The 16,579-nt window shown below is 46.4% G+C and overlaps 1 protein-coding gene across 2 annotated transcripts; it reads left to right on the top strand.

Moving 5' to 3' along the window:
• Positions 1–841: 841 nt before the first annotated feature.
• Ccnb2 (cyclin B2) lies at positions 842–15,812 on the top strand. 2 transcript variants are annotated; one of them, XM_028771401.1, is made up of 9 exons: positions 842–963; positions 2,241–2,369; positions 2,461–2,574; positions 8,278–8,448; positions 8,556–8,714; positions 10,783–11,019; positions 11,411–11,551; positions 12,376–12,486; positions 13,531–13,774. In XM_028771401.1, exons 1-9 carry the CDS (start codon positions 940–942, stop codon positions 13,639–13,641), a joined length of 1,197 nt encoding a protein of 398 aa, XP_028627234.1. In that variant the 5' UTR covers positions 842–939; the 3' UTR covers positions 13,642–13,774. The 2 variants fall into 2 exon arrangements, with proteins under 2 accessions (XP_028627234.1, XP_028627235.1); XM_028771402.1 differs by lacking the exon at positions 13,531–13,774 and adding an exon at positions 15,733–15,812 and having other exon boundaries at positions 860–963.
• The last annotated feature ends 767 nt before the right edge of the window (positions 15,813–16,579 follow it).

Here is a 16,579-nt window from a genome sequence, read left to right as displayed (position 1 = left end):
AAGCGACATGAACTAAAATAATGAAGACTAATGGAGAAGCCTGATCTCAAGTCGTTCTGCTGGGACTGGACCATTTTCTTTGCTGTTTTGATCCTTTTTTAGGCTTTGCACATACATCATAATACTAAGCCATGGCTCCCCACCGTAGCATTCTTTTTCTGTCTTGATCACTACCGTCTTTTCCCCAGGGTAATATTGTTCTTTTGTCTCGTCTCTCAATGCTCACAACTTGGGATACTCCTTACTTTTCTTTTGAAATCTTGTGCACATCACACCGTCATTTGACGAAGTTTCGGAGTCTGGCTGTATTGTGCTAGGACTTAAACAAATCACGTCTAGTTTGAATTTATGACTCTGCTGGGGATCTGTTTTAGGAAGACCACATATAGCACACGTTCTATTCTCAATCATCTTGTATCCCTGAACGACCTGGAGACGACGGATCTATTTGGCAGACCATTCTAATCCAAACTCCCAGGTGGACGTTTCCGGAAGAGGAAGTAAGGTCAGAAGTAGCATTTCCTGGATGTTCTCTAGAGCCCACTTCAATCCAGAACAAACTTGTAAAGACATATGTCCGTAGGTGAGGGCTTCCCCCACACCCCCAAATTAAGATAATCTTTACCAGTAGGAGGAAAAGTTATTTTGCTTAATCTCCGGGACTAGGGTTTGAAAATAAGACCGTAGGCAAGGAAACAACAAAGCCCGGCGGCCTTGCTGGTTGCTAAGGCAAGCAAACACAAGACAGCCAATCAACGTGCAGCAAGGCCTTCCAGCCTAGCCAATAGGGTGCGCGCGCTCTGCGTGCGTTCACCCAATGGTGCGTGAGCGGCGCGGTATTTGAATCGCGGACGGGGCCGTGGACGCGGAGCGGCGAGATCTTCAGACTCCCAACGGTGTCGTAGCTGTACCTTGTCCGCACCTGCCAGTGCGGCCCTCATGGCGCTGCTCCGACGCCCAACGGTGAGTGCGCCGGGGCTGCGGTGCCCTGCCCTGCCGGGTAGCCGGGAGGCTGCAGGCGAGGCCCTGGCAGAGCCAGAGCCGTCCAGAGTCCCGTCCTGGGGTCTCCGCTCCTGTCACCGCTCAGGGCTGCGCTGCGCAGGGATGAGGACCGGGAGGAACCGAGAAGGCGCCCAGTACCATTTCTCTGCTTTCCACTTTTTTGAGTTTACTTTGTGTGAGCTTCCCATTCGCGTCTCCATACTATCTTCCTGGCCAAGTTCATTAAACTGTGGGTTTGTCCTCTTCAAAAACAAAATAAAAACAAAAATCCACCCAAGTGGAATAGGAAAAGTACAAAACTTGGATCCTCGGATTGCAGACAGTGGGGCAAAAGGCCAAATTCATTGAATTATCTTTTTGAGAATGGAAGTATTACTGACTTTTAGGCTTTAATTGTACTTGAGTCTGCTTTAGTTGAAAACAAGTGGGCCCTGACACAGCTGGCTGCCATTGTCCTGGCTAGTTAAACGCTGCCGATTCCTCTTCCGCGTGAATTTAAGGGTACTCTTCATTACCAGGTTTTAACTCAGAAGACATTGAACTTTCAAACACATTTCGAATTTAGCAGTGGGGGGCTAGCAATAAAGACTGAACAGCTTAGCTTTGGTGAAGAGTCAGAGTTCATGTCTTGTAGATCTAACTGCCACCAACAAGTAATTTTTCCGTAATTGGTTCTTTCAAATTATTTAATAGTTAAAGTCTTCTATAGAGATGAAGTACGTCGGGCGGTGGTGGCACACACCTTTAATCCCAGCACCTGGGAGGCAGAGGCAGGCGGATTTCTGAGTTTGAGGCCAGCCTGGTCTACAGAGTGAGTTCCAGGACAGCTAGAGCTACAGAGACACCATGTATCAATAAAACAAAACAAATTAAGTTTTTATTTGAAGTGCATGAATAAAGTACATCATGTGTGCAGTATGTTCATGGGCCAGAAGAGTCTGTCTGTCAGATCCCCTGGAACTGGAGCTACAGACACTTGTAAGCTGCTATGTGGGTACTGGGAATTGAACCCAGTCCACAGCAGGAGAAGCCAATGCTCTTAACTGCTGAGAGCCTTCTCCAGTCCCACCTTCCCCCTTTTAAAAGAGATTTCAGCATATTTACCTTTCCCAGGATAGTTCTGAATTTGAGTATTTGACATTATGTAGGTAGGTATTTTTCATTTTCTCTGTATTTAATGGCTTTTTTTTTTTATTTGTTTGCTTGTTGTCGGTTGTGGTTTTTTGTTTTGTTTTAAGGTGTCCAGTGATTTGAAGAATATTGACACAGGAGTTAATCCTAAAGCTAAGAGCCATGTCACTATCCGGCGGGCAGTTTTAGAAGAAATTGGAAATAAAGTTAGAACCAGAACCGCTCAAGTGACTAAGGTAACCAGGGCAGGGTGACATGTGCGGGGGCCACACGGTGCAAGATCCACACTAGGCATCCTGCCCTGCTCACTCTTCTTCTCCATAATAGAAACCTCAGAACACCAAAGTACTAGTTCATCCCACCAAAGCAACAAATGTCAACAAGCAGCCGAAACCTACAGCTTCTGTGAAACCAGTGCAGATGGAGACTCTGATTCCAAAGGTAGGAGGTCCTGAACTTACAGCATGTATTTAAATCCTCGCATTTTAATTTTATGTGTATGGATATTTTGCCTGTATATATATCTGGGTACCATGTTTGAGTCTGGTACCCTAATGGGGGAAAAAATAAAGGCATCAGATCCTCTGTAACTGAAGCTACAGTTGGTTGCAAGCTGACACATAGATACTAGGAACCAACCTGGATCCTCTGCAAGAGCAACCAGTGCTCTTAACCACTGAGTCATCTCCCCAGCCCCCAGCGTGGTGATGCCTCAATTATGGTGGTCCCTGTGACTAAGGGACTCAGTGGCATTCCCATTTCCCATAGGTTCAAGTGTATTCATGCTCTCATACGTAATTACTATGAGATAGATATTTCCGGGTGCCAACATATAATAAGTATCCCCTCATCTCTGTCTCTCTCTTTCTCCCCCCACCCCCTCTCTCTGTACACATTTGGAGGTCAAGAGGACAGCTTTCCAGAGTTGTTTTTCTCCTTTCTCCATTCTCCATGTGAGTCCAGGGTTTAGGTGGTGGCAGCAAGTGTCTTTCTTCACTGAACCATCTCACAGGGCCATTCTCCCCATTCCCTCACACACCATTTGAGGGCCTTGCACTGTAGCTCAGGGTGACCTCAAACTTAGAGCAGTCTCCCTGCCTCAGCTTCCCAAGTGCTGGAATTACAGGCATGTGTCAGCATCATGTCTGACCAATGAATATTTCACTGTGACAGAAATCTGAAATGGGAGATCCATTCAATATATTTAATGAGATACTGTATACCCATAAATATGAGTTAGTATAGCATTTAAAGATGTCAAAATGTTTGGAACATTAAGTAACAAAATCAGGTCATAGCACTTATACACTGTGTAAAGTCAGATTTGCTCTTAAATGGCTGCATTTATATAAACTATTAATTGTAATTTTATTTATTTTTATTTTTTTGATTTTTCAAGACAGGGTTTCTGTAATTTTATTTTTAAATATTGACTTTCATTTAAAATGTTTAGGCTTGCTGGGCAGTAGTGGTGCACATCTTTAATCCCAGCACTTGGGAGGCAGAGTCAGGTGGATCTCTGAGTTTAATGTTATCCTGTCTACTGAGTGAGTTCCAGGACAGCCAGGGTGACACAGAGAAACCCTGTCTCAAAAGATATTCAGGCTTCTGAGGCAAGGGATGTAGCTCAAGTTAGAAGAGGGTTTGCCTGGCATACATGAAGCCCTAGGTTCAATGCCCAATACTGCAAGAACCAGTCATGATGATACCTATCTGTAATTCTACCAGGAGTATCAAACTACTAGGTCATCCTTGGCTACATAAGGAGTTCAAGGCCAGCCCAAGATATGTGGCTTTTCCCTCCAGACTATCACATAAAACAATCAAAGAAAAGCATCTATCCATCCATCAAGATGGCCAGTAGCTCAACTGTAGAAACTGCTTAGCATGTAAGAGGCCCAGGGTTCAGTCCTTAACACAAGATGTAAGAGTGTTGCCAGGTGGTGGCACACGCCTTTAATCCCAGCACTTGGGAGGCAGAGGCAGGCGGATTTCTGAGTTCCAGGCCAGCCTGGTCTACAGAGTGAGTTCCAGCACAGCCAGGGCTACACAGAGAAACCTTGTCTTAAAAAAACCCCTCCAAAAGAGAGAGAGAGAGAGAGAGAGAGAGAGAGAGAGAGAGAGAGAGAGAAGTAAGAGTGTTATAAAAGAAGAAATAGAATTCTTTCTTTCTATTGCCTTAATGCTCCCCTCTTTGTAGTCTCCTCTATTCCATGGCTGACTGCTTTTTTTCTCTATTTTCTAACAAATTGGAGACCATAAACATGAGGCTAAGAGCTCAGCCCGTGTAAAAATCACCTAGGGGCTGGCGAGCTGACTGAGTGGGTAAAAGTGCCGCACTTACAGAGGACTGGAGTTTGGTTGGTTCCCAGTACTCCTGTTTGGTGACTCACATAACTTCCGCTTTCAGGGAATCGGCCAATGCCGTCTTCTGGCCTTTGTGGGTGCCTGCACTGAAGTGCAGGCTCTCCCTCCTCCCTCCTCACATACACATAACTAAAGCAATCATTAAAGTATCGCCTATATGTACTGGATGTTGTGACTTTAGAGCTTACCAGGGATTAAGGGGCAGTTAGTTACTCCAGCTCAGACACAATGATTTCAGAATCACAGTAAGTAGCATGGGGACCATCAAGTCTTCGGTGTAGGTAGAAGAGCCCCACTCTGGTAGGAGTGCCCCTTCATGCCTGGCACTGACTGCTACCTGCCCTGTTTGCAGTCTCTGTTGTCATTTTTTTCTGAGTTATAAAGCCTTGGTGAACACTGAATACTGAATAGTTTGAGGGAAGAAGGGCATTTGATCTGCACTGGACCAACAAGTGGGGCCCAGGCAGACCAGGAAGCTAGGAGTCTGGTTGGGAAGTTCACTCTGTCCACAGCGTCACAGAAACAGCGTGTAGTAGCATATGTCCCCAAACTGAGAGGGCAGGGATCAGCCTGGGCTAGACAAGGTCCTGTCTCAAGAGAAAGAGATTGTATGTGTGTGTGTGGTGGTGGGGGGGGGGGGGGGGGGGAGCAGGGCTAGCTAGCTACAAGTGAAAGAAAAATAAGCACAGTGTTCTTGGTTTTTGAAATAAAAGGAGTAAAATCTCAAGAAACAACCATAAAACAGGAAACAGATGAGTACACAGCTTAGCCTCCTTGTTGCTGCCTCTGGGTCTCAAGGGCTGTGTTCCTAAAGCTAATAACAGGAAAGGCTTGAGCAGCTGCGTGCTCTGAGTCACCAAATGCTTTTCCCTGTGACAAGTTCATCTGTTGGGAGTCAGAGCAGTTTTTCCTGGAGCCTCTCCCTGCTGCACTTTTCTACCCTAATATTGTGAATTGCTGAGCATGGTGATCTAGCCAGGACAGCCTGGTACTACACAGCAGACACTGCAGAGAAAGAACACTGAACAAGCCAGCACAGGAGTCAGTCACAGCCTGAGCTCACCCACCGCCTGCACCTTCTATGGCTCTGCTGTCAAGAGCTCAGCGGCCTGACTTACCCCACCCAGCCCTCCACATCCTCAGCTTCTGACTGGACTTTTCAGTTGTCCCTGAAAACCAATAGACTTCTTCCTTAGTCTAGTGTGAAGGTTTTAATTTCCATACTATCATCATTTTTAAAAAAATTTTTTTTTGTTTTTTTTTTGTTTTTTTGTTTTTTTTTGAGATATGTTTTCTCTGTGTAGCTGTCTAGAATTTGCTTGGTAGACCAGGCTGGTGTAGAACTCAGAAATCCACCTGCCTCTCGTGCGCACCACCATGCCTGGCTTAAGATTCTTTTAATAATTCATTTCTAAGGACACATTTTGAGTTGGTAATCCTAACTAATCATGTTTAAGCTTGGTGTTTATGATATTTTATGATATTTTTTTATTTTTTTAACTGATATATAAGTATGACACTCCCAAGGACCCATGTGACCTTTTGAAATACACTCAGTACAACGTGCAAGTGAAGGTTATAAACACTTATCTCCTTCCCTTTAGCTTTGGAAAGATGTGCAGCATGTTGTGACGTTGCTAAGAACAAAAGACAAAGTGACAGTGACTCAGGGACAGCACAAGCTGTTTTCAGGAAAGGGCCTGTGGCGGGGTCTCTGTGGGGAGAAGCAGAACCCTTCAGCTTCCAGCCCAGGGTAGTTGTAGAGCGGTAAGGGGCTGGAATTCTTCCTTTTTGCTTGCAGTTGGCCATTGCTAAAGTGCTGAGTCAGTAGAGAGTAAGGTTAGTGCTGGGTGGGTGCTGGGAGGGCAGGAATCTAGAAAAGCAAGTAGCTTTAGCTCTTGGAGCCAACGTACTTTAGTTTTAGGAATTGTTAGTGCTCAACTAAAGTGGAGAAGCTTTCCAATGTCACATGGCCTTGGCTAGCGGCATGGCTGCCCTCCATTGTTGCCCTGCTGTGCCACAGCATACCTCTGACAGCTCCCATCCTGCCCAGCCCTCTGTAATCTCAGCTCCAGATCACAGGAGTGAGGGGACACAGCCCCTGTTGTCCTCTTATTACACAGTTACCACTACAGTTTTGAGACAAGCTCCCACTGTGTAGCATAGGCTGGCCTTGAACTTACTATGTGCTCGGGCTGACCTGAGCATTTATCCTCATGGCACCTCACCCAGGCTCACTTAGTTAACCTCTGCAGTAGGCACTGCACAGAGATGTGCAATGTGGGCAATGTGCAAACAGTGACAGAGTTTACTTTCTCCCAGGACGTGGCATCTCATTCATTCTAGTTCCCTGAGGTTTGTTAATTCTGAGTAAATGGCAGGCATACCTGTTTAGCCTTTGTTGGTCTGGACTTTTAAGCTGATAAGAGCCTGATATGGATGTCTCCTCAGAGGCCTTCAAGAGTCAGACATATTCAGAGGCAGATGCTTACAACTAGCCATTGAACTGATCATGGGGTTCTCAATAGAGGAGTTAGAGTGAAGACTGAAGGAGCTGAAAGGATTTAAGGCACCATGAGGAGAGCAACAATACCAACCAACCACAGCTCCCAGGGTCTAAACCACCAGCCTGGGAGCACTTAGGGGGGATCCAGGGCTTCAGCTGAATATGTAAAAGTGGAGGGCCCTGCTGGGCATAGGTGGAAGAAGAGAACCTTGACCTCATGAAGGCTGGATGCCCCAGGGGGTGGGAATTTTGAGGGTGGGGAGGTGGGAGTGGGGGGGTAGATAGAGGTTACATCCACAGAGAAGAAGGAGGAGGGGCGAGGGGATTGGGGGTTCTGAGGGGGTGGTGGGGGATGGGGTAAGGGGACAACATAGGAAATGTAAATAAGTCATCCAATAAAAAAAAAAAAAAAGGAAAAAAAAAGAGGCAGAGTATGTTTTATACAGCCTCTCCCCTCACTCACCACCCCTCATTTTCTACCATAAGACTAGAAAGTATTAATCTTCAGCTTAATTAAAATTACCCTTGTGGTTTTGTTTTACTTTTTTGTAATTTCTGAATCATGTTCTCACTCTAGCCCAGGTTAACCTAGAACTCTACACCTCAGGCTGGACTCTAGGTCATAGCTGTCCTTCTACCTCAGCCTCCCCAGGGCTGAGACTGCAGGCTTTTAAGCCTACTGACTGCATGAGCTGTGACTTGGCTTTGTTTTCTGTTCCCTTAATATGTGTTCTGTATGATCGAGACATCCTCTTAGGATTTTGAAACCGGCCACTTACTCTTTTTCAAATAATGGTTTATTTATACTTCACTATGAAATATTTATTTGAGCTGCACAACTTTTTAATTTGTGTGAGTTTTATAAATAACCATCCTGTCAGCTAAGTACATGAATTACAGTGCCATATTCTTGCTGAGTCTTTGCATCCTCCTGCTTTGTTCTCAGACTGGAATATCCCCTCCTGCTTCCTGCTTGCCAGGATCTTAATTCAGAAGGAAGTAGTGGAATACATACAACATGATTGGAGGAGAGGTTGCAGCCAGGGAGCTGCCAATTTCAGTGTTCTCTGGCCTCACTGGCTACTCACGTTCATTGCTGAATACCTACTGTGTGAGAGCTAATATAAGTGTAAACAAAGCTAGCTGACTAAATACACAGAAGCTTACCAGGAGACAGAAAATAAGCCATATGTCATATAAACACTGTGTAGGATGCCAGGAATAGGCTCTCCAGTGGTGCAGTAATTCAAGTCTTCCACTTATTGTTACAGGATCCTCCTCCTGCCCCCGAGGATGTCTCCATGAAAGAAGAGAGCCTCTGCCAAGCTTTCTCTGACGCTTTGCTCTGCAAGATTGAGGACATAGATAGTGAGGATGGGGGGAGCCCTCAGCTCTGCAGTGACTACGTGAAGGACATCTACCAGTACCTCAGGCAGCTGGAGGTGGCCGGGCCTTTATGTTTGGGTTGCACAAGCAATGTGGCCTTTAGCAGGGATGTGGGTGGGGGGGAAAGATGCCAACTTGTTAAACTTTTGAATTCCACCAACAGGCTTTGCAGTCCATCAATCCACACTTCTTAGAAGGAAGAGATATAAATGGACGTATGCGTGCCATTCTGGTGGACTGGCTTGTCCAAGTTCATTCCAAGTTTAGACTTCTGCAGGAAACTCTGTACATGTGCATTGCCATAATGGACCGGTTCCTACAGGTGAGTGCAGCTGCAGGGGTGAGGTGCTGGCAGCCCTGTGAACACGGCATGGATGCTTCTCAAGGGAAAGCTGAGCTGGGGCTCCTCTGAAGGAAAAGACTGGCAGCCAAGCTGACATGCCAGAGAATCTCCGTTGCTACAGTGGGAAGCAGGACAAAGGTGTCAGACCTCTGATGTCACTGACCAACTCTGAGCAAAGGCTCTGGGACACACATGTGCTGTGTCCTTTCCTGAAGTGCTTGAGATCAGAAGTTTTCTTTTTTTTTAATTTGATTTTATTTGCACATAGATAATGGAAGTATCTTGGAGATAGACTCTGAGTCTAATCCTGAGGTTACTGTGAGGTCATGTGTATATATCTTATACTACCAGCCTATAGGTAGTTTTATGCACTATTTTTAGTATGCTTTGACTATAGCTTGTCACATAAAGACAGGTATTGAATTTTTCACACAGGGGTATCATGTCAACATTCAAAACATTTTGGATTTTGGAGCATTTTGGGTTTAGAGGTTTTGGTTTATGAGTGAGTTTTCAATGAATGGGTCCTGCACAGCTGCAGTCATTTACTAGGGGAACTTCACCATTGCATGGCACAAAAGTCAGCCAAAGTTGCTGGTGTTACAGCCCTGCCTATACCACTTCCAACGTCTGATGCTCTCCAGTGTCAACATTCCCTTATCTTAGAATGAGCTGAATGAGAGAATCTTGGCTACTACTCAGTGTGACAGTGAATCACATAGAGATGAAAGGGGGCCAATTTCTTCCAGAAACAGAGCAGGGACCCATGTGTAGGACAGACTGAGTGTCCAGGGGACAGGAGGAGGAATGTAGGGAGTGCCACCTCTGAACTGTTTATCAGCAGTGAATGCACAAGCTGTGAGTGGGTTCAGAGGCATCAGATGCATTCTCTTACTTCTCTGCTGGCGCTAGAGCCCTACAGCTCTGAGCCTGTGAAGCAAGCAACTCTAGCCCCGAGCTCCGCCCCTAGCCCTCCGATGCCACAGGAGACAGCCAGGGTCTCATCCACATCTGCACCCTTGCAGACAAGACTGATTTAAAAGTCAATGAAATAGGGTTAGGTCAAGTACAGTGTGGTGACAGTTGTCACTTACATTAATGGCTGTGAGATACTTCCAGATACTTAACCAATAGATTGTATGATTCTCAGTACATGCACTGAGCAGGAAAATGAAATAATATTTTGTGTAGATTTCCAGTAATGAAAGCAGAAGCAAGAAGAGCAAAGTCCCAGTTAAAGAAAAGTCGAAACAACCCATACTTTATTTGTGTATGTTTGGGGCATGAGTGTACCATAGCACACAGGCAGAGGGAAGAAGACAGCATGGGGGTTGGTTCTCAACCTCTGCCATGTGCGTTTCAGGGACTGGCCTCAGGCTATTAGGCTTGGCAGCAGGCACCATTAGCCACTGAGGTTCTCTGCTCCTACCTTGTTTTAAGAAATGTCTACTTAGTGCGTGTGCGTCACCTGTGGCGGTAAGAGGACCGCTTTTGAGAGTTGGTTCCCTCCTCCTCCCACCGTGTGACTCCAGAGCTTGAGCTCAGGGCCAAGCCTGTGCTGCTGAGCTGTCTCAGCAGCCCCAGTTAGGAGTTTAAAACACACACTTGAACACTGTAGTGCACTCCTGACTCTGAAGCACTGATGAGTGTGTTTTCTCTTTGTTTTAACTGATGTTCTTCAAGATAGTTGATGGGCTGCTCTTTAGCTCTCATTTTTCCAGTGATCTGTGTACAGACCACATTGAGTGTAGGTCAAGACCACTGTGGACACTTGGGACCACTACCTAAAGCTCTAGGGTCAGTTAGGTCATCTGTTGTATAAATGACCTTTTCAGGATTTGGGGGAGGACCCAGTGATATAGTGTGTTGGAATCTTATCACTGTACCCAGCATGGTTACTGCAGTGACAGTGGTGTGCTCTATGGTGGCCCTTACGTCCAAACTCAGGTCCCCTGTGTCCTGCAAGACCCTGGCTTCTTCACACCGTCCACCCTGAGCCTCAGTTGGATCTGAGTCGGGGGTGACTGGATGTGTTTGTTTTTCATAGGCTCAGCCAGTCTGCCGGAAGAAGCTGCAGCTGGTTGGAATCACAGCTCTGCTCTTGGCTTCCAAATATGAGGAGATGTTTTCTCCAAATATCGAAGACTTTGTTTATATCACAGACAATGCTTACACCAGTTCCCAAATCAGAGAAATGGAGACTCTGATTTTGAAGGAGTTGAAATTTGAGTTGGGCCGGCCTTTGCCACTTCACTTCTTAAGGCGAGCCTCAAAAGCTGGGGAGGTGAGTGCCACCATCTCTGTGGGAAAGTTGATTGTGCTGTCTCAGCCCAAACTATAAGACAGTGGTTTTCAACCTGTGGGTTGCAACCCTTTTAGGGGTCAAACAACCCTTTCACAGGGGTTGTATATTAGATATCCTGCATATCATATATTTACAATTCATAACAGTAGTGAAGTAAGAGTTATGAAGTAGCAAAAAATTACTGTTCTGGTTGGGGGTCACCACAACATGAGGAGCTGTATTAAAGTGTCACAGCATTAGGACAGTTGAGACCCTCTGCTCTAAGGGAAAGCTTCTTTAGAGAGAGTTGATAGTTAATTCACTGGGTTCTTGAGACAGGTGGGAGTTAAGTGGTCAAGTTCAAAACACTCAGTGTGCTGCGTTCTCCTAGGTGGATGTTGAACAACACACATTAGCCAAGTACCTGATGGAGCTGACACTTGTCGACTATGACATGGTGCACTACCATCCTTCTCAGGTTGCAGCCGCCGCTTCCTGCCTGTCTCAGAAGGTGCTGGGCCAAGGAAAGTGGGTGAGTGGGAGAAAGAAGGCTGCATTGGGAGCCCTTGTGATATGAACGCAGGTCCCTCTGCTTGCAAGGCACATACTTTTACTCAACTACCCCTCACACTTCTCTACTCTGAATTTGCCATGTGTATGGCTAGACCCCATCAATCTGTCTGTGAGGCAGGTTTTACTCTTGAGAGAGAGGGGGAGATGTGGGGGAGAGAGAGAGAGAGAGAGAGAGAGAGAGAGAGAGAATGCATATCTTACCATCCTGTGCTAGGTCTGTCTCAGGACAGAGTCATGCTGTATGTTTTGAAGAAGTGGTTAAGCAAGACAGGTTTTTTACAAGATAAGAATTTTCTCACTGCTTTTTTTTTTTTTTTTTTTTTTTTGGTTTTTCAAGACAGGGTTTCTCTGTATAGCCCCGGCTGTCCTTGGAACTCACTTTGTAGACCAGGCTGGCCTTGAACTCAGAAATCCACCTGCCTCTGTCTCCCAAGTGCTGGGATTAAAGGCCTGCACCACCGCCTGCACCACCACTGCCCGGCTTCCCACTGCTTTTTTTTTTTTTTTTTTTAATATGTTTTAGTGGTGTTGGAGATTGAACTCAGGCTCTCACACATGCTAGGCCTGTGCTCTGTCACAGCTGTATCTCCAGCTGTCTGTTACTACTTCGATACAGGGTTTCTCTAAGATGCCCTGTTTGGCCTTGGCCAGTGGCTGGGATGTAGGCCTGCATCAGCATCCCAGCTCTCTCCCAGCTCTGACACAAGAGATGTGCTATGTGCTCTCCGGAAGGGAAGGAAGCATTCTTTGGCCCTTCGTGTCTTCCTTCTGTTTATGTTTTAGAATTTAAAGCAGCAGTATTACACAGGCTACATGGAGAGTGAGGTACTGGAAGTCATGCAGCACATGGCCAAGAACGTTGTGAAAGTCAATGACAACCTCACCAAGTTCATCGTAAGTGCGGGGGTCCTGATCCTAGAAAAGCGTTTGATTCTGGGTTGTGTGTGCAAGTGTTGTTTTAGCAAGCACGGCTGTCATGGCAGAGTCTCTAAGGAATGGGATGTACTCATGTTCACCTTGACTAGCTAAAGTCAACGTGTGATCAGCCAGCACATGGTTTCCCACACTTGCATCAGCACCTTTCGTAGGGCATGCTCACTAGTTTGTATGTCACATACTCCATCACATCCCGATAGGGCACCCAGCAAGCCAGGAAGACTGTTTCCCATAGGTCTGGGAAGAGGGCCCCCTCCAGTGGCCTCGGATTCAGCAGCTGTTACTCAGCCTTGTAAAAGGTTCCTAGTGAACAAACATGGAGAAGGGAGAAGGACCTGTGGGGAAATGGGGAAGTGTTATGCATGTGACACACAACTATCAGAATACCCCTAAGGGTCCAGTGACAAAGGACAAGGCACTTGTGTCCTCACTGCATGATCTGCCCACTGACTGTGTTCTGGTGTGACTGTGAACTGTGGAAGCACAGTAGCTGGGATTTGGAAAGTGCCCACTTTTATTGCCATTTTTAAAACCCATATGTGCATAGGTGTTTGGCTATCATACATGCTAGGTGCCTGTAAAGGCCAGAAGAGTGTCTGATCACATAGGACTGAAGTTATAGGAGGTTGTAGGCCACTGGATGCAGGTGCTGAGAATCAAACCCGAGTCCTGTGGAAGAGCCACCAGTGCTCTTCATCTCCCCAGCCCCTCATTTCTAGTTTGTGCTGCCCTTCCCAGCAGCACTTACCAGTGACAGAGAGCCCTCACCGCTCTCGCTCTGAGAGCTCCTGTTCCTCAGACTTTGAAACTGTATCTTCCCTACAGTTGATATGACCAGCAGGGTTGGAGGAGACAGCCTAGTGCAGGATGTTATGAGGGAGAGACCCAGGATTGTGTATCATCAGACTATCTGGAGATAGCAATCGCAGCCCTTACACTGTGGGGTAGACTAGGTATGCTGGGAGATCCTGGAGTGTACTTAACCACAGCTGGCTTCTGCAGGCCGTCAAGAACAAGTATGCCAGCAGCAGGCTCCTGAAGATCAGCACGATCCCTGAGCTGAACTCCAAAACCATCAAAGACCTGGCCTCCCCTCTGCTGGGCAGGCCCTAGGCAGCTGGGCTTCCATTCTGCTCTTAGATTTTGTATATATTCCATCCTAGTTTCCAACACAAAACCTCTTCTCAGACTAATCTTTTAATTGTGTATTTTAATGAAAAATAAAGCTATTGATTTTCTTATAGTATCCTGTATATATTTGTATAATTTACACTGAAGAAACGTAGAGTGATATATTGTACCCATGCTTTGGCTTTTGAATGGGTATAAATGGCCAAACAGCTTTATATCCAGTTGAATCTTAGCTAGTGGTCAATGCATTCCTTTTAGTATTTAAACTTTATAAGGTCATAGGTGAGTGTCAGCATTCAAAACCAAGCCAATAGAAGAAATTGCTTTTACCAAAGCCTAACCCAAGATAGCCCCTGGCTAGACTTGGAGTGGACACCTGTACCCACAGTCATCTGCCTGTGTGCCTGTAATGGAGGGAGACAGCACCCCCCCCCCAAAAAAAAAAAAAAGAAAACAAAAAAACCTTAGTACTCTTTTTTTTCTTTAGGCTCTACTAATAAGAGGACTCTAAATATAGGTTGGTCGATTCCTGCATGTAAATGTCTCAAAGGATCTTGGGGCTATACCTCCTGACAAAGGTTGAGTATGTGAGGTTCTAATTTCTGCTTGAGAAGGCAGCTACTTCTGAGGAATCTTGGAGTATGAGACTTCTTGGTCAGCGCTCTCTACTTTGATTCTCTATTCTATGTGCACATGCAGCCTGTCAACAGGGAGCAACTAGTACTTTCCAGTCTATCCCAGGAAAAGAGTGGAACCAAATAGTGCCCACGGCTCAGTCCCTTGCATCTCCTGTTTTTCTCCCTTAGTTTTCCTTAGGGCCACACTACCACTTGTCCTTGGTCATAGGGACTCAGGACCAGGTCCCCTTTAGCTACATTTGTTAATGTTGCCAGTCCTTACTTGGTTTGCCCTGAGAGCCACTTTCTTGTGAACCACGGCAGCCCTACAGGGTGCCAGAAGCCCCATTTCCCAAGTTCACTGAACACATGTAGATGTGATGGCCACTGCTCTGCCAGCCTCACATGATCTCGCAACCCAAGGTTAAAGCATTTCCAGTGCTCAGGAGCTCACCCAAGTTCATAGAGTTGGAGGTAGATTCAGAAAGACTAGTCGGTGGTCTACTAGGCTAAGATTCATCAGGAATAGCTTCTAAGAAGTTTAGAATTGGGGTTCTGTCTCATTCTGGGACTTATCTACCTACCAATTTAGATATTCTCCTAGTGTTAGTCATTTGTGGAAATCCCAGAGAAGCAATGACTGGCAAGCAGAGTTGGCCCACCCTCACTTTTGCCTCTGGTGCCCATCACATTCCTATCTGGATGAGCAGGCTGGAGGCTTTTGGGGGAGCTTCACACGTGATGGGGCTCTGAGTCTAGTGTCACCAACTAAAACAGGTTACTTACAGCTCATGGGTCCTTTAAGACTGGCCAGCAAGGCTTCAGACACTCAATGGGTCTGTATTCATGCCAAGGCTATTTGGCAACTGTTCTACCTGCTTTTCAACAAGGGACTGGCTAATCTTATTTACCTTCTCTACTCCATTTCACTAGCCAGCCATGAGGTCAAGGGTTCAAGGTTGTGCAAGTAGCAACTGTAACATAGAAAGCAGTCATAGGGTGGATCTCAACAGGGAGTGGTCTAGAGTCATCCCTGGTGTCGGGTGATCTGTTTGGGAGGAAAAGTTGTAGTTCCAAAGATTGACTACCTCCAAGGACAGTTATCAACTAGGATAGTAGTATCCTCTGACCTCAGGAGATGCCCCTGGCCACAGGAACCAGGTGAGGGGCAGACTACGGGGCGGTATCCGAGGTGGAGCAATGTTACACACTTTATAACTATGGGAAGCTGGAGCCAGGTAGTGGTGGCACACAGATTTAATCCCAGCACTCAGGAGCCAGAAGCAAGTGGCAGAGTTCAGAGCCAGCCTGGTCTACAGAGCGAGTTGCAGGAGAGTCAGAGCTACACAGAGAAACTATGGGAAGCCAGAACCTAGAATGAGAATCACCCCAGGTGCTGAGAGCATGATTTGGGAGCCCCAACGATAAACTGCTTCCTGTTCTCTTGACCCTACAGCAGTTGAGTGATTTGACACCTACTGTGCTCCCCTGATGGCTCTGGGGACTGCCAGAAAGGTTTTCCTGTATTGATACCACCTGCCAGAAATTGTGAAGCCTTAGGAAACATGGGACTGCAGCAGCCTCTCAAGCTTCACCCAGCAATGGACTAATAGTAACTCTCAGCCCATGCCACGATCTGCTCCCAGTTTCGGATACTTTATGACTTGTTGGTTTATTAAGTAGTTACAAACTCGGAGACGGACCACCTTCTTACCCTCCAGCTTATGCTAAGGCCAGGCCTATGCATGAAAGATACTGGGTGTTCCTTTCTTAAGGCTAGATCCCCGATGGTTAAGGACACACTTAAGGGGCAGCTTAGCTGATGCCTCCCGTCTATAAGACAAAGGATGCACGGGAGCATTTCCCAGAGCGTGCCTCCCTCTCTACAGCATCCTTGGAACACTTCCCAGCATGGACGTAGGGACCTGCATCAGTGACTGCAAGGAGGTGGAGCCTGTCTGCAATACTCTCGGTGGTTCTTCAATACTGTGACCTTAATGAATTCTTGATCTTATCCTGCCCATCGGTGTAAGATCCACCCCAAAAAACACCTTGAGTGAACATTCCTTTGTCCCCTTTTCTCTAACTTGTTGTCTGTAAGCACTCATGATAAGCATTCACATTACTCAGTACAATCTAACAATACGGAATGCCCTTTATCGTTAGCCTCTTCATCTCGAAGCAACTGGAAAGTGGCTAGGAAGCCATCAAGCAGAGGCATAGCCATCCCCAACCACCTTTTCCAGGTGCATTGAGTGTGAAATCTGCCCTTCCCACTCCCTAGGAAGACTGTCAGGTCCTTG

This window comes from Grammomys surdaster, unplaced genomic scaffold (genome assembly GCF_004785775.1).
Source record: "Grammomys surdaster isolate TR1022 unplaced genomic scaffold, NIH_TR_1.0 206, whole genome shotgun sequence".
Classification (NCBI taxonomy): Eukaryota; Metazoa; Chordata; class Mammalia; order Rodentia; family Muridae; genus Grammomys; species Grammomys surdaster.
Note: the sequence above shows the minus strand (reverse complement) of the source record. Positions and strands in the feature narration are given on the sequence as shown.